General features: G+C 34.6%; 1 protein-coding gene across 1 annotated transcript; it reads right to left on the minus strand.

The window, feature by feature from the left end:
* Positions 1-6374: 6374 nt before the first annotated feature.
* Positions 6375-22724, minus strand: LOC129428180 (uncharacterized). The gene is made up of 5 exons (XM_073856855.1): positions 22101-22724; positions 21459-21568; positions 14189-14287; positions 13901-14071; positions 6375-7220 (listed from the first exon to the last, which is right to left on the minus strand). Exons 1-5 carry the CDS (start codon positions 22174-22176, stop codon positions 7038-7040), a joined length of 639 nt encoding a protein of 212 aa, XP_073712956.1. The 5' UTR covers positions 22177-22724; the 3' UTR covers positions 6375-7037.
* Between the last annotated feature and the right edge of the window lie 262 nt (positions 22725-22986).

Below are 22986 nucleotides of genomic sequence, written 5' to 3' on the forward strand. Positions count from 1 at the left end.
CAGAAAATATTTAAAGAGTTTAAGAGTAAGACATGTCCACATGTCCTCCACTACGCGTCGGGTGGTTCTTCGCCTCATGGCTAGCCGTGGATTATCCCGCTTATACCTTGGTTATTTGCCAAGTTAAAAACAAGTGGATTAATTTCTAACTGTAATCAAACTGACTGGAACAACCTGTGCATTAACCCTTTAACTGGCGCAGCCCTTTTTGAGTGGGGGGTTGGTGAAAAGGTGATATACACATTTAAATTAATATAACTCTGGCATTTTTTTTTTTTTTTTGTAGAAGCCTAAATTTGGTTTTAATTTTGGTAATTTTTTGTTTTAAAGAATAAACATCAACGTTTTTTAGGGAAGTGTCTGGAGGTGAAAATATTATTTTTTTTAAAGCAGTTTACATTTATTTGTAATAAATAAAAATGCAATATAGTATAATTTTTAATACATCAAATTGTCAAAAAACTGAGGTTTGTGCTGGTTTGCTTTGAGGTTTGCTGCATACTTGTGTCACAAATGAATAAATTACAGTTACTGCATTATTATTACTGCTAAAAGGTTTTGAAATCTACATTCTTAGACCTTTCCAACAATATATAGTTTGTTGTGATAGATTAAAGGGATACTTCACCGATTTAGCATTCAGCTTTGTATCTGTAGAAACCCGGCAGTATTACTGAATGACCATGTTTCCCTCCATCATTTCCCCCTGAGAGGAGAGATATCTGCGTTTTGGTTCTGCAAAAAAGTCCTCCGATGATGCAAAAATCGTCATATTACATCATCGGAGGACTTTTTTGCAGAACCAAAATGCAGATATCTCTCCTCTCAGGGGGAAATGAGGGAGGGAAACATGGTCATTCAGTAATACTGCCGGGTTTCTACAGATACAAAGCTGAATGCTAAATCGGTGAAGTATCCCTTTAACATTTACATAGAAAATATTGAAATAAACGTAGGTGTCCCGCTCACGGGACAGCGCCAATTAACGGGTTTTAATGCACACCTTCCAGCCATCAGAATCGAGTATTTAAACCGACCATGGTATAACAGGAGTTAACTTAGGCTGTGAGTCCAAAGCGGGAGGAATTATGATAATGTCGATCTTTACTACATCCCCAATCCCAGGAAGTAAACTGTTGCCTACAATCTGTGTGTTTGTTGTCCAAGAAAAGAGATTTACATTGGAGACGATAACTCGCGCCATTGTTTACTTTGGGGTTTGTATCGTTTACATATCGTTAACATAGTTATACACACTTACACACCAAAGGAAATGTGAAATCGTGAATTGGACCATAGGTGCTCTTTAACTCTAGGGCAGCTGGAAAATTAGCCTATTTTCAAAAAAAGTGGAGTGTTTCTTTAATTACTGCCTGAGTATGAGGGGCTATACAAGCCAAAATTCATTCTGGCACTCTCACACACATACATTCTCCTTTCACACACATATATTTCTCTCACACACATATATTCTCCTTTCACTTACATACATTTCTACTCTTTCACACATATATATTCTCCTTTCACTTACATAGATTTCTACTCTCTCACACCCATACATTCTGCTTTCACACATAAACATTCTCCTTTCACATACATATATTTACTTTTTCTCACATATATACATTCTACTTTCACATACATGTACATTTCTACTCTCAAACCCATACATTCTCCTTTTACATACATACATACATACATACATACATACATACATACATACATACATTTCTACTCTCTCACACACATATATTCTCCTTTCACATACACACATTTCTACTCTCTCACATATATACATTCTCATTTCACATACACACATTTCTACTCTCTTACATACATACATTCTCCTTTCACATACATATATTTGACTCTCTCTCACATATATACATTCTCCTTTCACATACACACATTTCTACTCTCTTACATACATACATTCTCCTTTCACATACATATATTTTACTTTCTTTCACATATATACATTCTCCTTTCACATACAGTAGGTACATTTCTAATCTCACACACATACATTCTCCTTTTACATACATACCTACATTTCTACTTTCTCACACACATACATTCTCCTTACACATGCTTTCACTCCTTTTTCTGTTGGTATCCATTACTTCCTCTTTTAGCAGGAAGTCACTCTAAGACCAGGAAATACATGTGCAAGATTTGATCAGTTCTTCTTTACAAGTTAACCATGCGCTATTCAAAGTCATCCTGTTTTCTTTTCAAGTACACTTTTGGTAAAAAATAACAATGAACATGACATCAGACAATTGTTTTATAATGTGCTTGAATATACTAAACAAATGCAAAGGATAGCAGATGATTTTTTTCCTTTTTTTTATAGTGACTACAGAAATTGATGAACTGAAATATTATGTTCAATTACGTTTACTGTTTTATTTTTTGTGAACTCCACATTTTAGTGTTTTAAAATTAGGGATTTAAAATTGTGTGTTTTTAGTGGGGAGTTGTTTTGATGAAATTAATTTTTGAATTGTTGTTGTTATTGTTGAACTGAAGTGCTCATGATAATTTTAGAGGGAATTGTTTTTATGAAATTTGTGTATGTAAGACTTTTTAAAGAAATTGTTTACCTAGTGACCTGCCCAAGAACTACAAATGGAAATTAGCTAGTAGCTAAATCTGGTGCAGAGCATCTTCTCTCTATTTGAGATTAATTTTAGTCTGTGCATTGTCCTTGATAAATAAAATAAAATAAAATAAAATAAAATAAAATAAAATAAAATAAAATAAAATAAAATAAAATAAAATAAAATAAAATAAAATAAAATAAAATAAAATAAAAATAACTTTTTTAGGGCATGATAGGCTGCATAGAGAACTTTGTGATTATGCAGACTGTTGGGACTAAACCATAAAAATAAAGAAAAGGTAATTTGGGAAAATAATTGTCAAATACATGTAATATAATGGCAACAGAAAATGTAATTAATGAATAATTGATAATGGGCTATTTAATTATTCCAAAATAATGCACACTCAAGTTGGTAATGCTTCGCTACGTGTCCGATACACCACGAGAGATACATTATTTCCGATGGTAAGTACACTGTAAAAAATATGCAAACCAACACATTTTTATGTTACATAAACTTATAAATTCAAGTTGAAATTGTTTAGCTCAGTGCTTCCCAATCCTGGTCCTCGAGGCCCCCCTCCCAGAAAGTTTTAGATGTCTCCTTATTTAAAACACCTGATTCAACTTATCAGCCTCCTTCCAAACTGGTAAACATGTCTTCCTAACAAGCTGATGAGTTAAATCAGGTGTGTTAAATAAGGAGACATCTAAAACTTTCTGGGAGGGGGACCAGAAAATGATGGATTAACCTAAAATAACCTGTGCAATAACAGGAAAATGTTAACCTGAAGATAAATAATTATTTTATTACTTAAATAAAAGGCAAATTTAAAGTTGCCTGTAAGACTTCAGAAGATCAAGCACGGACCTATATTACTCTTTACTCCACATTGTTTCATTGTCTTCACAACACTAATGCAAATCTCCTGTTTAAATCCCCACTATGACCAATGACCTGATATCTAATAGAGAGGAAGCTGAGCAGATAGACACACAGAAGATGTCTTCATCTGACCGACACATGTCACTCAGTCTTGTATTGTAGGTCTGTGAGATTCAGACTCCAGCTGTGCTGTTTAATGGACAGCAGCCAAATCTCTGTTGTCTTTCTCTCATTAGGACATCTGTCAGCACAATGAAAGCACAGTTAGGACTTGAACAGCTACATTTTAAACAGCTTTTTGTTGTCGGTAACTAAACTGGAATAAGAGATCACCTGCTGTTAAATTGAATAAAGGTGCCAGTTCCTAAAATCACCACGAGTGGGCACAATTTCACTAAAGATCCTGCAAAAACATGAGAGTAGTTTTAAATTTTTCTCAATTGTGATAATAATTACTGTGATGAACAAATTAAATGCAACACATTGAAGGATTAATTAAATCCAATACAATAAACATTGTAAACATTTGTTTATTGTTTGAGAAAATTAAACCCATTACATAGTCTGTATGTATAATTATTTAGTGCTGAGCAAAGATTAATCGTGATTAATCGCATACAAAATAAAAGTGATTTTTTTGGCATAATATATATGTACTGTGTGTAATTATTATGTTTATTTAACCACACACACATACATATTCATTTCACAAATGTTTTATTTATATATAATTTTTATTTATTTATATATCATATATATATATATATATATATATATATATATATATATATATATATATATATATATATATATATATATATATATATATATATATATATATATATATATATATATATATATATATATATATATATATATATATATATATATATATATATATATATATATATATATGTAAATGTTTCTTAAATACATACATGAATGTGTGTATATTCATATATACATAAAAATTACCACACAGCACACACATATTATGCAAAAAATCACTTTTATTTTGTATGCGATTAATCGCGATTAATCTTTGCCAAGCACTTACTATGTAACAACTGTCCAAACTATACAGGATTGTACAACCTGCAATGCCCTTACAATTACATACAGGCAGGGTCGGTTCTACATATTTGGAGGCCCTAGGCAAAATTTATGTTGGAGGCCCCTCACACCCCTCTCGAAAACATACAAACATGCTTATCAATCGTTCTTGTGGTACTGTGATGTTATCTCCCTGCGGTTCAATCTCACCTTGTAACATTGTCTATTGCTGTCAATAGTGATCGGTGGACTAGCGCACATGGATTTAGCAGTTACGGAGGCCCCCTCTCCAAGCTTGTGGCCCTAGGCATTTGCCTACACTGCCTATACTGTAGGTAGCGCCTGCCCTGCATACAGGGTTTCTGGCAGCTGGTTCTGTTTGCCAAAGGTCATTTACTGTCTTGTGCTTTTGAAAAATGCAAACCTATCAGCAGAGGACAATGACGCACCTGTTGAACTCAAACTTGTTACACGTGATAAACATTTAAAGTCATTTAAATTTAGTTTGTAAATGCAAATGAACTCTTGCTAGGACAGGTGTGACCTTTGGTGTGACTTTAATTCAAGGTATGGGTCAAGTAATCATTTTTAATATGTACATTTTTATCATTTCTGTGCTTGACACATTTATTTGCAGTAAAAAACACTGAGCACATTCATAAATGATCATTAGAAAAAAATAGAAATTCAATAATAAAACTGTATACTTCATTGTTTGCATTGCAACACAAAGACGCACACACACACACACACACAGAAATGCATGGTGTCAGAATATACTAACATGTCATTGCATCAAACTTGTAATGCAGTTTTGCTACAGTGGGTCTTGGATTGTATACACATCCACCATTGGATGATAGATATGCTAATTAAGCTCAGTTAGGGGTGTTACTCAAATGCGAGGATGCGTCCTATGAAGGCTGCATATCTCGGCTGCCATGTCATCATGCATCATCGAAGGACATCTCAATCCGAAGGATGCTCCTGTTGTGTGCCCTTTATTTAGCCACTTTTTAAGGATGTATGAACTGTATCCTTCGTGCCCTCAAATCACACATAATCATTTGCACACATTCAAAAAACATCATATTGGCACTTTTGTCACCCAATTTTATTCTAAAACATTGGTAGGAAATGAGTGGGCACGTAATTTCAGTATGAAATGTAAGACACAAACATGTACAAAGACATTTATGTTTTCCTTGATTTTGTTGTAAATTAATCACAAAGTTAAACTGCAAATACTGTATTCTCATTTACAGTACTGAATTCATGAAAAGTTGTAATAACTTTTGTGGTGATACATTTATTATCTCCAACTTTTTACTTTAAAGTTGTCATGACAAGACCGTCTCATTGTAGCATTTAAAGTTGTGGAGGACTCTAACCTTGAACTGTCAGAAGTACTGTAAGGGGCGCGTCCTCACGTTTGAGAAACACCCATGGTTTATAAGTTTGACACGCCCCTTGTGATTGATAGATCCGCCCACTGAAACTTACACAAATAAAATAGAGGATAGACAATGATAAAATCAAATAGTTTGGTTGAAATTAAACTTAAACTTTCTTATTGCCTAAAATAACGCTCACATTTATTCTATCTACAAAAACAATTCAGAAAAATGAATATAACACATTCATATGAATATAAAAACACAGAATTATTACATATGATAAAACATGATAAAGGATCAGTGCTTGCAAAAAAAAAAGGAAAGAGTTTCCCTGTAATGTCCAAATGGCTTCTAATCCCTTTTTGTGCAAGACAAACAGTACAACGATTGCTACTTTGGTGTAAGATGAACCTGCCATCTCTGCAAAAAACTTAAACACAACATTAAATCAAATTTGACCCTTTTTTCATTATCAAATGTCCTGATCTTATTGTACAGACATGAATTCAAACATTTCATAAAATAATGTAAAAACTTTTCAACATAAGTTCCCGTTAAGATTTCCAGGACTGTAAAAGTTATCTATTTAAGAAAATGTTAAATCGTACAATTTACAATTACAAAATGTATAATAAACTCTAAATTGAGGTTTTGCTCAGAATTTACTCTTTGTGAATTCCCAGAATTTTGAACAACAGGAAAAGTCATAAAATTGTCTTTAAAGTGTGGGAACTCAATGGCATCACAGCTCACAAATGGTTGGATGAGCGGATAAGAAAAGTCATTTTGATTTTTTATATTCTGATGAACATCATTTAGATGTCATTATATCTTCTCTTTTCCAGTAGTGATCTGTCTCTTCTGCTAGTGCACTAGACAGTGCAAGTTATTGCATAGGTAAGACAACATGTCCTACTTTTGCTGTCTTTTGCAAGCACAGCAAATAAACATCGACATTTGTCTTAGCGTTCAGTGTTTTATATAGTTGGTTCGAGTGGCCATCAGTCGAGTGACGAGACTTCAGAGCGACCCCACAGCAGCTCATTCATCACTATTTCATCTTTTATTTCCACACATTCCCATGAGATGGGTTTTAATTAAGAGTGTCGCTGGGATTTTGTGAGTCTGTGATGTGCTCTTCATATGAAGGGAGATCTGTGCCGGGCTCAGAGGCTGGAGGTGAAGTGTCTGGCGGCTCGTCAGGTGCCGGGATGTCAATGGGAACATCGATGGACTGGACGGACTGACGAATGCTCTCCTCGTACGTCGGAGGTGGCTGAAGTAAAACAGAGATGAAGCTTAAATCACACGTGTAACATCACAGCCCAGTCTCACGAAATTTCGCTATATAGTCATGTTTTTTTTTTATTCTTTTTTCGTGCTATTATCACGAAATTTCGTGTTTTTTCGTGATTGTATAACAAATTCCTGTTTTCGTGTGATTATCACGTATTGGTTACTCAACTGTTTTGTCCTATTTTCTTACCATTGTCGCTTCGGTTTAGGGTTAAAGCCAATTTATACTTTTGCGTCGGGGTTACGCCGTAGGGTACGCCAGACGCTACGCACGTAGGCAACGCCGTCATGAGCATTTATACTTCTGCGTTTGTGTTGCTCTGCAGTTAACCGCCGAAATGCGTAGGAGGAAACACAATGCATTCACGCCGACCAATCACAGATCTTGCGGTCCGCGTCGTTTCGACGTGTAGTTACATTTTTGAGGAGGTGCACGTCAGGTTCTGCGAAGGCTACGGCGACAGGGTTCGCGTCTATGCGTATGTTACGGCGTACATATAACGCGCACCTAACTCAAAAGTATAAATTGGCCTTTAGATTTACATAAAATGACATCCCTAACCAAACCCAACTCTAACCCTAACGCCAGGCGACATTTAAAAAAATAGATCAGAAAAAATAGTATAAACCAATATATAAAGTGACACTCTAATGCTAGCACCAAATCTAACCCTAAACCGAAGCGACAATGGTTTGAAAATAGGAAAAAGCAGTTGAGTAACCAATACGTGATAATCACACGAAAACAGGAATTCGTTATACGATCACGAAAAAACACGAAATTTCGTGATAATAGCACGAAAAAAGAATAAAAAAAAAAACGTGACTATATCACGAAACTTTGTGAGACTGGGTAGAACATCATACATGACTACTGAAAATCTGAAGTAGGACATTTTATATCACACGCTTTAATAATTTATCCAAAAGATGTGTTATAAAATATTTTAAGAGTTTATTAAGGTCATTTCAAAATATTGTTTGCTAAGGACTTTCTTTTCAACTAACCACAAACTAAGGATTTTTTTAAATAAAATATCAGTCTGATATTACGTCTCACATAAGAACTAATGAGATTTGAGACATTTCTCAAGACTTTAAGTCTTGTGTAGAAATTGCCACTTTTTAGGTGTAAACAAAAATGTGCTGTTTTGGGTGTGTCCTTTTAAATGCAAATAAGTTGATCTATGCACTAAATGGCAGTGCCGTGGTTGGATAGGGCAGATTAAGGGGTTGTATTATCCCTTTCTGACATCACAAGGGGAGCCAAATTTCAATTACCTATTTGTTCACATGCTTGCAAAGAATGGTTTACCAAAACTAAGTTACAGAGTTGTTATTTTTCACATTTCCTATCTTGATAGAAGCACTGGGGACCCAATTATAGCACTAAAACACGGAAAAGTCAGATTTTCATGATATGTCCCCTTTAAGTGCTCTGATATGCTTTGTTTAGTATCATTTTCTTTAACAAACATAGCCTTTAACTTCAGAAGATATTTTATTAACAAATTGGAGACATTTGAATTACTTCAGTGATAGATGTGTGAGATTTTTGAGCTTCGGCATTTTGAAAACTATTATATATAAAGTGATAAAAGACAAGTTTTGTTATGTTCTCCCAAAGAAATAAACACCTGGGATGGCATGAAGGTGAAAGAAATTGTGACCAAGTAGGGACACAAGTCGGATCTGGGCCATTTTGAGTTATTCACAGATTCTGAAAGTGCAGTTTCTAAGCTTTCCAATGATGTGTAAAGATTTGGAGAAGTTGTGGCCATTTGAATTTAGGAACTCAGAAAAACTCAAACCGACAAAATCGAGACAAAAGGGACTCTCTTTTCCAGGGGGAGACAATAGGGTTCATTTACATCTCATTTAGTTAAGCCATACCCCCTGTAAAGCCGTTTTGAGATACAGATGTTCTAGCATCATGTAGTATTTTGAAGTCCAGAAGTCCGGATGACAACATGCAAAAATAAACAGGACTTTTACCTTTGTGGGGATCACAAGTCGAATCCAGTCTATTTCAGATGTGTGAATCATCCAATGACCATTTTTGTCCACAAATGCATATAATCCGTAAAAATTTAGATATATAGTCTATTGTTTACATCAGATTTCGCATGAACGTCTGGTAATAGAATATAATATACAATCTGAGGACTATTTACAACGTAACATGTAAGGGTATATGAGATTACACTCCGGTAATTTACGTTCTGTTAAACACATGAACCCGCCTTAAAAGTTTGTATTTAAAAGTAGGGAGGTAGTATAATAGATCATCCAAACAGCGCCGAAAATGTGACGTCCTTTAGGGATGTAACCAATCGCTCATTCTTCCATCAGCCAATGACTTCATTGAAAATATTGATAGACAAAACATGTAGCCAATTATATAAAGAATTCAACGATCTCGGTGTAACTTATATGTTTGACTTTATGCTGGGCTGCAAGAACTGACAGACAGATGACGTCAAAGTACCGCGAGAGTGAGTCGAAATACGCGGTACTTTGACGTCATCCGACTGCGGCGCCACATAAACGTACGACGCGGCTGACTGTTATTTGTTCCGCCCCAGCTTCTTTTATTTTTTTTTTATTTTGTGTGCCCGAGCTTCGTTTACAGTCTGGGGAGATGCACGCTGTAAGTTTGAAAAAAAAAAACTTAGCAAACATGTCTGAGGAACAGTTCAGCCGTGTCACTACATGTGACTTCACTCGGTTCACAACATAACCGAAAGAGAAGACCATGCTGAATAAAGTCGTAATTCTTGCTATTTTTAGACCAAAATGTATTTTCAATGCTTCAACACATTCTAACTGACCCACTGATGTCACATGGACTGCTTTGATGATGTTTTTATTACCTTTCTGGACATGGAAACCGTACATAGATTTTCAATGGAGAGACAGAAAGCTCTCGGACTAAATCTAATGCAACCCGTTCTCACCAAGATGCGTACAAATGACACGCAGTGTGATTATCGTGCAATAGATACGCCAAATTCCGATTTTGCGTGCATATGATACACCAGTACTTACTATTCACTTATGGCGAATCGTTTCGTGACGTTTTATTTATTGTTTTCTCATTTGTTTTCTGTTTTTTAAACCATTTTCGCTTGGGTTTAGGGTTAGATTTCAGATTTGTTTAAGCAGGTTATTTAATATACAGGTTTCTCTATGTTTTTATCTATATTTAAGCCATGGCCGCTTGGAGTTGGGGTTAGAGATGGGGTTTGGGTTAGGATGTCATTTTTATATAACAAAAAGTTGTTCTAACCCTTAACCCAAGCAAAAATGGTAAAAAAGACAGAAAACAAATGAGAAAACAAGAAATAAAACGTCACGAAACGATTCGCCATATAAGTGAATGGGAAGGACTGGCGTATCATATGCACGCAAAATCGTAATTTGGCATATCTATTGCACGATAATCACACTGCGTGTCATTTGTAAGCTTTTTTGTGAGAATGGGTTGATCTAATGTTAAAACATCTTAAACTGTGTTCCGAAGATGAACGGAGGTCTTACGAGTTTATAACGACATAAGGGTGAGTCATTAATGACATTATTTTTATTTTTGGACGAACTATCCCTATTATAGAGCCACGCTGCTCCCTTTGGGGGCGGGGGCAAAAACACCCGCTTATCCAGTATGTAAATGGCAATTTTAACATGCTATAATAAATTATCTACATGGTATTTTGAGCTCAAACTTCACATACATACTCTGGGGACACCAAACATTTATTTTAAAAGGATTTTCTTGATTGTCACCTGGTAAATAATAAAAATATAATAAAAATATTTTTGATTATATAGGAGCTGGAGCCGGTGTTAGAGATGAGAATGACATAAATTTTGAGTAAACTCTTTTGCCTTGGTTTAGTAAGCAGCCATCAAAGCGAGCAAGGTTATCATGTTTCCAAAAGATAAAACCTTTATATAAACAAATAAGTGTAGTTAATCAGCTTTTACCCTACAGCAACTTTCTTTTCTTGTCCTAAATATCACTCTCTATTTCAGCTTCCAAAAAAGCACATCCAAATTTAGGACACAACTCATAGACACTAAAGCATTAATAATATGATATATACTTAAAATTCCTGTGATCATAAAGCACAACTTTACAATTCTACTATTCATATGTGATGTTTTTTGTGCAGAAGGAAAATGATGTGTGGAAATAAATATCCCTATTGGACAATAAAGACTATCTATCTACAACTCAAGATCTTTGCATTTACATTCATGAATTTCCCCCAAAGCGCCTTCCTAGGATGGAATTTACAGGAATAAAACAAGAGGATAGTCAGACAATGAGCCACCCATGTTTACGTTTCCATACAGGGAGCTTAATTATGTTTGATGTGCCATAATTCCTATTATCTTGTGCACTTATGCGCTTCTCTGGCACAAAATCAACATCAAAGAGCTTTAAAATAAGTGACGCTTGATGCATCGTGACAACAATGAAGGAAAATGATACTGAGCCTGTTCCTCAAAAATGATCAGATTACCAAACAGAATATTGAGGTTAGCATTACATTGTCATTTACTTCAATTAGGCTGCACCTGCCGGAAACCAGCTTACCACAGGGACACAAACAACTAGAAATTGTTATAAAAGGGTTGCTTTTGTGATCGTTTGGTTAGATGACAAATGGACATGAAATAATTTACATGCATAATTCATTCAAGTTAATTAAATCAAGGATCCCTAAGACATGATCCGTTTACAAAGCTTCTTAAAAATATTTGCATTTTTATGATAGGATGAAAGTTCATTACCAATATTTTTTTAAACAGACCCCCAATACATAATGCCAAAATACATTTAAATTGTGTTTCTATCCATTAAGGAGGACTGGGAGTGTAAAAAAAATAAAATAAATAAATACATGTACAACTATATAAATATATAAATAAATAAATGTAATAATGTGAAAAAAATAGAAAATAAATAAATAAATGTAAAAATAAATAAATGTGGAAATAAATAAATGTATAAATAAATAAATGAAAATGTATAAATAAATACAGAAATAAATAAATGTGTTAAAAATATTTTAATAGAAGTTGCAATACTCATTTATGTTTGTTTTTATTTCTCTGCATATTTATTTTTCTATTTATTTATTTATGTTTGTTTTAAATATTTCTTTGTACATATATTTATTTATTTATTTATTTAAAATTTTTGCACTACTCGTCCTCCATATTGTTCATTGTAATGAGGACAGTCACACCAAAGGACAACTTAAATATTTTACTTCTTACGAAAATGTGGACCACAATACGGACAAAATCAGTGATCCTTATTGTCAAGTCAAATGATAAAAATTGTATAATAAAGCAGTTAGTTCCAGTCCTTGATTTTGATTAGTCAATAGCTGTGTTTCATTTATGATAAAACATATTGGGGCTGATGGTGTGGTGGACAGTGCTCTGATATGAGATTAAAGTTGGGCCAAGTGATATTCCAGGTGGGCCGGTCGGATTGGGGGGGTTCTTTAATGCTTTAATCTCACATGTCTATAGTTTTAATATCATATACTAAAGACAATTGTTAGGGTTGTTATTTTTTTGTACATATTTTGGAACTACACTGAAAAAAAAACTTCTGGACAACTTTTGCACAAAATTAAATGAGTTTTTCTTAAAATGAAATTAACATTAATAAAAATGTATTTCATTTTAAGAAAACTTGATTCAATCATGTTAAACAGGTGTACATAATTAAATTACATAGATCCAACAATTTTTTAAAAGAAAAATCATTTTAAGAAACTTAATTCAATTATGTGCAACCAGAGTTTTTTTTGTGGATTTAGTAACTTATATATATATATATATATATATATATATATATATATATATATATATATATATATATATATATATATATATATATATATATATATATATATATATATATATATATATATAAATGGTTAACATGTTTGTTTTTAAATTCTCTTTTTTGCATTTGTAATATTTTTTTGGCCCCTTAACAGATCTTGTATCAATTAAGTAACTTTATATTTGATAAGAGGGGCAGTTTTTTTTAAATAACTATTTACATCAACTAAAACAAACTAAAAGTGTTAATTTTATCTGAAATGCTTAAGAATTATTCTCATGTCTGTTAATATAGTATAACATTACGGATTTTTGGCCAAAAGATTGGCTGTTATGTGGTGTGGGGCCAGGGTGGGCCAAGCCTCTTATTGGGTGGGCCAGGCCCACTCTGGCTCCGACCCAAAATAGAATCCCAAAAAAACACACAGCTATGACCTCTGCACCCAGTGATTCTGAGTATCACTGCACATCACGCTTACAGTATGTGAAACATTCTGTTACTGTTCACAGTCCATCAGGGACTATTTTTTCCAGCTGAAGGATGGTTTTTAAGTGATTTTACTTCATGAAAGTTGCATATTGTTTGGTTTAATATTTGTATCATGTGGTAATCAATGAGGTAGTCAAGGCTATAGTGCTGTATTATGAATGCACCACAGCTAAATGGTTAGCATCATGCCTAACAACGCCCTTCAGCCGTGACTTATCCACAAAACAGCACAGCCTCTCGTACCTTAATGCTTACCGTGAAAATAAATCAATACAAGTGAAAGTTTGCAGATGAGTCACCTCAGGTTCACCGGATCCATTCAGTCCAAAGCGATCGGCTATCATCATGTGAATCTGCCGTTGTCTGTCTTTCTTGCGTACGCTCTCGTAAGAGGGCAGGCGAGGAAGAGGAGGCTCCAGCGAGGAAAGATAGTAGCTGCTGGGCACACCAATGAGGAACAAAGACCCTCTCTGACCACCATACAGAACAAAAAACAAGCAATATTATGACACCTGCCAATATTAAAGTATACTATATCTTTCAAATGTAATGTAAAAGACAAATGTATTGCCATGGGAAATGTATACCTGTGCGCTCATATTATCATGACCTGTGTCATGTGTTTGCTCCATATCAGAGGAACCCACGAGAGTCTGTCTGCTATTGTAGTACTGCGGTGGGGCTTCCTGTTAAATCAACCAATGACAAACATTGTGATATTTCTGACAATAGTATCTCACTATTGAGATATTGTGGACACCGTACAGCTCACTGAGGGTGGAAACTATGGTAATGCAGGACTGTAAGTGGGCAGGGCTTCATCAATGTGACCTCACTTTGATTTAATGAGGATTAAAAAAGGAGGAGCGGGTGGATTTCATTGTAGGGTTGTTCACACACTGCCAATACACATTTATGTCCAAACATCTTGTAAAAGTGGATTTTGCATAATAGGTGCCCTTTAAAGATAAAAAAATTGTGCCACTAGCATTACCAAACAAAATTAACTTTCAAACTTCTTAACGTACTTCAACATCAAAAACATCCCACGCATTACGTTTAAATCACAAGCAACTTAGTTTGATATTTCAAATGTTTGCATGGCTAAAGTGTCCAAATACTTTTTGGAGGTCATTGTGCGATGGGTAATTTGCCGACAGATAATTAAACCATCAAGAATGTTTCTATGGTTATTGTACGTTGCAGCAGTCCCAACGCTGTTACAACATCTCGCACCTCCTTTTTTGTTTCCACCGTGTCTCTCCTCCCTTTTAAGTAATGTTGGACTTAGACCTCAAGACGGCCGTAAATTATGTTGCTTAAGAGTGGACCACCAAGCAACTTCCTCCTAGGCCTCCCCTCCCATCCACAGCTAGATTAGGCAGGCGGATCCTGAGGAATTTCTCCAGCCCAGCCGGACACTCCGTGATTACCCTACACCTAAATAGAGGCCATTGTTTGGTGGGACAATACGGTGTCTTACTGCGTCATCAGGGTGATGAGTAACAAACCCCACACTGGCCTTTTAAAGGCCCGCCTCTGTTTCGCACCCTTGTTTCTGTGGCAGGTACCACTTAATGAGCGTGCTCCATTTTACAGGCCCATATGTCACCCGGACAGCACTACAACTTGGTCATTAGTGCGCTGGTGGCCCGATAGACGCAGAACAGAAGATAAAAAGAAATAAAAGGGAGGATCATAAATATTCCAGATATTTAGAAATGCCACAGTGAAATGTATTTTTGTATATGGGTGAATCTCACAACAACTTGTGACTCTTCACTGTCCTTTCTGAATAAAAGACTTCACTCAATATCCTTATATATACTCCTTTAACCAGGTACAAAACTCGACAAGTGAAAAAGAGACAACAAACCGGTATTTCTGAATGGCCCGAGGCTGGGATTAAGCAAATTTAAAGAGAAAGTATTTGATAAACGTATAATCCATGCCGAGAGCATTGGATCGATATCATGCCGAGAGCATTGGATCGATATCATTATATCATTTTTGATGCAGGTGGTGTTTAGAAATTAGGGCTGTCAAAAGATTAATCGCGATTAATCGCATTCAAAATAAAGGTTTGTTTTTGCAAAATAATGTTTGTGCACTGTGTGTAATTATTTTGTATATCTACACACACACACACACACACACACACACACACGTATTTACATGAAACATTTACATGTATATATACTTTTTTATATACTCGATTTTGGTATTTTATATATAAATAAATAAAATTATACATAAATAAATGTTTTCTTAAATGTATACATGTATTTGTGTATTTTCATATACATAATTATTACACACAAATATATCATGCAAACACAAACTTTTATTTTGTATGCGATTAATCGCGATTAATCTTTTGACAGCCCTATAAGAAATACTAAATAAATATTATTTTCCTATGCAACTTATGTCAATATCAATTATTTTGACTATTCTTAATCTTTTCCTTGTCTTAAAAGTAATATAAAGCATTTTACTACATTATACTGTGTATGATTGTACGGAGCCCCTAAGGGGACATGTAGAAAAAAATTAAACAAAGTTTAGTTTTGCGTGCGCACATGAAAGCGAAAGTTTCGTGTGCGCACGCAAGAGTTTCATGTGTGCACGTGAAACAAATTTTTTTTTTTTAAATCTGCACACGAAAGTTTCACGTAAGCACATGAAACTAAACTTTAGATTTTTTTTACTCCAATGTCACTTTAGGGGCTCTGTATTATTATGTATGTGACAAATACAATTTGTATTTGAAATACGCTATGACTGACCAATCACAATCAAATATTACTTGAAAGTGTATTTATATTTTTCTTCCTATTCGAGGTTTGTATAGTTATTGGTGTAGTGTCTCCAAAAAGACTTTAGTATTTATTGTCTCGGAGGAGAATGTTTTTGAATAAACACTAATCATTGCTAATATGAGCAAAACACATCCAACAACTCTCCAAATCCACTGGAATTACAAGGGTGACCCCACAATCTTAATTGTAATAATTAACAACAATAATTCTTCTGAATATAATTTATTTCAGGAAATTTGAGAGTAAATACACAGTGTAACGTTTATATAATCACCTCAAAAGCTCTGCTTTTTAAAATAAATTAATAACGAGACATTATTTAAGGTTCAGTATTCCTTATAATGTGATGTCACGAGCCACTGTGACACATCCAACAGCATTCCCAATGGGATAAAGACTGTTCACTTTTAGGACTCCATAAATGCAGAGGTCCTGACGCCTGTGACATCACTCACTGTGACGTATGTTGACCTTTCCCATCACCCCTCCCACCCAGGATTAAGAGAGACACGTTTAGTAAAACTGAGGTCGAGGGTCACCTTCCCTCGCTGGTTTTCACTTTTTCAACAGTCTCGGAGTCTGCCAAAAAAGAGAGACAGCCTTTTGTTCGCTCCTCTGATTCAAGCAGTGTGAAAAAGCGAAAGCGTGTAAAATCAGGCCTGAAGTCGGGGGAGGACCTCTTCAGCAGTGTGCCTTTTGCAACGCCTGACCTAAACTACAACCATTGTCTCCTCTGATTCCCCTTCCACCAAAACACTGAGTCGATCAGTTATTAGTGCAAATAACTCATTTAAAAATATATGTCTAGTCAAATAAAACAGAAAACGATACATGATACCAAGACACACACAATGTGTAAAAAATTAAAGGCGGAGTCCACGATGTTTGAAAAACGCGTTGGGAAAGGAGACGGGCCGACTACAAAAACACACTTATAGCCAATAAAATCAAAACAAACGCCGGGTTGCGTATGTGTGGGGCGGGTCTATCAACAGAAGGTCGGGATTCTATTGGGGTAGGGGCGTGTTTGTTTAGGTGATTTCAAATATCAACACTGGCTTTCAAACATCATGGACTCCGCCTTTAACACATAATTTTTTGCAGTGTAGAAATTACCGTATTACTGGGTATTAGTGGTAACTAGCTGCCAGTAACTTACTGTAGATTTTACATTTATGTTATTTACTGGCAACAGTTTGTTCAAAGTAAAATGAACATGAAAAATGTTCAGTCTTTATCTTTTACAGTAAGTTACTGGCAACCAGCTGGATAACTACAGCTAATTTTTTTACATTGCAGACAGGGTCACAATTCTGTGTAGGTCACCAACGTCACCAAAAAATGTTTATTCTTAATCCCCCATTGATCAAACAAGCAGATACCTTAGTCCCAAACTCACCGGTTGGTCCAAGTCAAATTTTGCTAGCACTACAGTGTTTACATGTTTCAGAAAATTTAAACCACCAATGGTTACACAAGTTCTGAACGTTTAACAAGTTCAATGTAACGCTTCAATGAGAGGAAACAGATCACAAAGGAAATGAAAAACAATTTCTGTTAGGTCGTGCTGGGGTGAAGATAGACACGATAAAGGGTTTCCCCTGTGTTTACTGAGATAAGGATAAGGTTCCCTCACAGAGGACGGTCACGACAGAAACAGAGCAGGAAAAGGAAATGCTGACTTGAGGTATGAGGATAAGAGTGTTACCTTGTTATTACCAAAACACACCAGATTGAATTTTTACTCTAATCAAACATCAATCGGGAAGTTAAAACTACAACTACAAATTATACCTTGAAGGTTTGACATATGAAGGAATGTGACTATATAATAATATATATATATATATATATAGATAATCAACAGACCAAGAAAGGCACTGTACCAACCTTACCATGATGTGTTTATCAAATGTTTTTAACTATAGTAATATCTCAGATGTCAATATCTGGTGGTTTCCAATGAGGGGTCTAAAAGTTTTTAAGGATTTCTTCAAATTATTTTCCATATATAGGTAAGTGCAGCTTTCAGCTTTTAATGGTCACATCTTTAACGTTGTTTCTTTCTCATAAATCCGCACATTAAAAATTTAAAAAATGTATGTCCCTTCTCCATTTGTTAGGTATTATTATCTGGTTTGTGCATTTTATTTCACAGATTTCTTACAGATTGATGTTGCCTCCCAAAAACTTTTGTCCTTTTTTGTCACATTCATAATAACACATGTATATTTCCCTTATCTAAAATAGAAAACATGCAACCTGATATCACGAATTTCCGTCGGATAGTCACAGAATTTTTTGCTAATATTTCCGTGGCATTCTCACGGATCTCTGCATTTTTTCGTGTCATTCTCACGGATTGGTAACTCAACGGTTTTGTCCTATTTTCTTACCATTGTCGCTTCGGTTTAGGGTTAGATTTACATAAATTGACATCCTTGCCCAAACCAACTCTAACCCCAACACCAGGCGACAATGGTTTAAAGTTTAGAAAATGTAAAGAATAAAGCAGAAAAAAAAACGTTTAAACCAATACTTAAAGTGACATACTAACGCAAACACCAAATCTAACCCTAAACCAAAGTGACAATGGTTTGAAAATAAGAAAAAGCAGTTGAGTAACCAATCCGTGAGAATGCCACGGAAAAATTAGCAAAAAATTCTGTGACTATCCCATTGAACTCTGTGAGATCACGTTGAAAACATGAGTATAGACTGATATTTTCTGATGTCTGGACAAGAGTTGCAAAATTCCAGGAATTGTCAAGGGTGGAAACTTTCCATGTCAACTAATGGGAATTATTTGGAATATATAGGAATTAACGGAAATTAATGGAAATATATCGGGAATTTGAAAATATTGCAGAGTTGCCTATAACCGGGAACTTAAATGGTGTTAAAAAAATCTTGCAGAATAATTTTGTTAAAAACAACGAGATTTAATTTAATTTTAATTTTTTATTCTTTAGTGACATGCACACAGCACACTGCTTACTGAAGGGCCATTAAGGCCACACCCCCTGCATGCGCTTGCATTTTTTCATAACATGCACAGATCATTTCTTAAATCCTGCACACAAAATAATGTCAAAATGTCCATCTTTGCCTGTATTCATGTAAATTAATTGGTTTAAAACATCCTTGTGTTGTGTGTGTAAGCTAGTGTGCAACAACATTATACCATTGTAAAGATATAATGACTGAGAAAACATTTAGGTGAGATAATTAAAAACGTAGTGTCTAAAAATGATCCTCCCCACACGCACATTCCTCCTGAAATAAAAAAATCCTCCATATATCAGTTAAGGGGCGATTCCCCTCCACTTTCAAGGTCTTGACTACCACAGAAGCCACACTTGCTGCATTTGAACATTTTAACTATCAAATACCAAAATGTGTTTATACAGTAGCTAGCAAGCTAGCCAGTAAATCAGATATCTAAATGTAAGCTAGCACTATTAAAATAGCAATAATAATGTTTATTATGCTTTTTTTGTTACTAAATGAAAGAATCAAATAAAGTTCTACTTACAATTAAATAAGTCAAGACGTCATTTTTAAATTTGTATTATGTTGCATGCATATTAATTTATGTTTGTATATGATATAGTTTATATAAATTTTCAAGTAATTTCCATAAATCCCAATAAGCTTCCAATTTGGAATTACCTAAATTCCCATGGAAAGTTTCCAGATATTTACCGCCCCTTTGCAACCCTACTCCGGACTTTATCATCAGGGGTTTAGGAAAATATAAACAGATAGTTTAATATATCGGTTATAAATACATTCTCTGAGAAATTATATTTTAATTTTTGACTGAAAATGCCACAACCATAATGCTGAAATTGCAATTAATGGACAGCAAACAAAGACTAGAGCTGAAATCCTTTTCTTCTCAGATGTTTCTGTTTATGTGTCTCTTTTTAAAAAAATCACAAACAATGTTTCAGCATAAAATTACACTTTCTCAACACATTTTAAATTTAAAATTTATTGAAAAACATTTGTGACTCATCTGGTTCACAGAGTAACAGGTGAATACAAATCCATGTCCAATAAATATGAGAATATCTATAAATACAGCCCTACAATATGTTCTGCCCCAGCTATTTCTTCAATAGGAAATGTCTACAGATACTTGCACTAGTCATAACTACCAATACCACTGATATTGTCCTAGTTCAATCTAAAGCGCCATGCTCATGAAAACTTTCCATTAGCAGACACATTGAATGGGTGAAAGAGTTGCACATGTTCCTCCCTCGCTAAATACCAGATAACTGTGTGGCTTTATCACATTCAGATGAACGTTCACACTGTTTTGTACTTATCACGAAACTGTTTGTATGGATGTTTTCATACTCAGAGCCACATAAATCCAGACAGTTTGTGCTCGTTGTCACTATTAAAGATTCTATTACACCCGATTCTGATAAACGTCTTCATTTTCTAATCATTCATGGAGTTTTCCTAATAAAAAACTTTTTTATGATTAATTTGCTTACGCTGCTTAGGTTGCTGCTTATTTTGCATAATAGTCTATCTGAAGTTAACAATGCACAACATCTCCTGAGCTGAATCATATTATTATGCTGAATACATGATGAGTCAGTGTGCGGACTCTTAAAAAAGACAGATAATATGTAATCTATGTTTTGTCAGTGTACCAAAAACATTGAAAAAACAGTGGGAGTACTTCTTCAAGTGTGAAATATTCAAACAAGCCTGAAACTCTTTTATCGCATTATTTACTATACGTAATCTGACCAGCATTTACCAGCTGTTGCTATATGCCTTATTTACATTTGGTAAATGGAATACAATTAGATTTTGTGTAAAAAAATCCCAAATGACATCTTGTTAACATCTGTTTCTCTTGAACAGTATGAAATGTAATGAAGATCTGACTGGTTTGTCAATTTTTATTTGTCTATTATTTAAATATTAGAGACATAGATGCTTACATTGAGATATAACTATAAGACTTTAGCCTGAATAAATATGAAAGAGTCACCTTAGCGGGTCTTACCATGTCAGTACGGGATTCCTGATAAACCCTCTTTTTGCAGCAGGGAGGAATCTTCCGAAACACAGTAAACAGCAACACCACAATCATCAGAAAAAATGCCAGGCAACAGACTTAAAAAAGACAAAAGAAAAGGGATATAAGTTATTCAAGTTATAAGTTATTCAAGTTATATGTATTCTATATATATTATTTTTAACTTCTGTATATATAGAGAGAAATATAGAATAATAAAATGATATGGATTTGTGTTTTAGGATCCAAAACTATGTACTATAAGTATGGTATTTACTGACTGAATTATCCACTCCTATCCAAGTATTATGTATGTCTGCAAAATGTATATTTGTCTACAAAACATAGACATTAAACTTTCCAATACCACAAGAAACTGTCTATAATTTAGTTTAGTTTGTCCAAACATTTGACTATATACAACATTTGACTGATAAAAACAATATTTCTCAAATATTATTACTATTATTATGCTTGAATATTTCCAGACATTGATTCTGTAAAAATATAGGAAAACCATGATATATTAAAGTATTATCAGACTTGAGCATTTTTAAAACAAAAAAGTAGAAAGTTCTTGAAAAAGGAAAACATTAATTCATTTGACATATACAAAATATTCTTGCTTACATGCACCCACGTAGATTGTCCTCTGGTCCACTGGTGAGCTCGTGGAGGGCACAGTTGGTAACACAGTGGTAATCATCTCTAATAAATACTGCTTTCCTCAAAAGCGACGCAAACTTTCTCATAGTAAGTCATTAGAGGAGTTTTGTTTCTTCTTCAGCTTCATTTCAGAAAGAAAACCGCGACTCGAGTTCCTGAACTTCTGTTAAGTACTGACCGTCAGTCACGACACACATCCTCCTCTTCACGAAGCAGGAGATACATACACTGTTGCCATCTATGAATGAACAGCAAATCCTACTATGGCGACGCTTCTTCTCATGAATAGTAACGACGGCAGTGATTGGACGCTCGAGGAACGTTGCCGAGCAACGGCTACGTGATCTAATTAATATTCATGAGCTAAGCCTGTCCCGTAGTGAGAGAAAATATCGTAGTAACCAGACAGGAGGTTGTAAGGTAACCAGGAGGAACAATGTGAGGAATTTGTTAATATCTAAGCAGGAATGAACACAGATAATGTGTTATTAATTTTATCTAAAAAAAAAAAAAACATTTATTCTGTATTATACCATACGGCTGCAGTATCGCTCACGTAAACATTCCTGCCACATGTACTGGTTGTCATGGAGACAGGCAGGCAGCACTTTGCGCTTTTAAAGTGCGCCGCCTATTGGCAGCATTCCGCAACTGTGTCATTCACCAGCCGCATATCTACTGTATGAGCTTTCAAGATTCAAGTTTTTTTATTTGTCCTCATTCTTTGTGATTTTAACTTGAAACTTAGATCAGAACTAGTTAAGACTAGTTATTGTTGTAGCATTTGGGGAGTAAAACAGTTTTTATTTTTATTGGGTTTAAATAAAATATACGTTATTGCATCAAGGCT

The sequence above is a fragment of the Misgurnus anguillicaudatus genome, chromosome 19 (assembly GCF_027580225.2).
Source record: "Misgurnus anguillicaudatus chromosome 19, ASM2758022v2, whole genome shotgun sequence".
Lineage (NCBI taxonomy): Eukaryota > Metazoa > Chordata > Actinopteri > Cypriniformes > Cobitidae > Misgurnus > Misgurnus anguillicaudatus.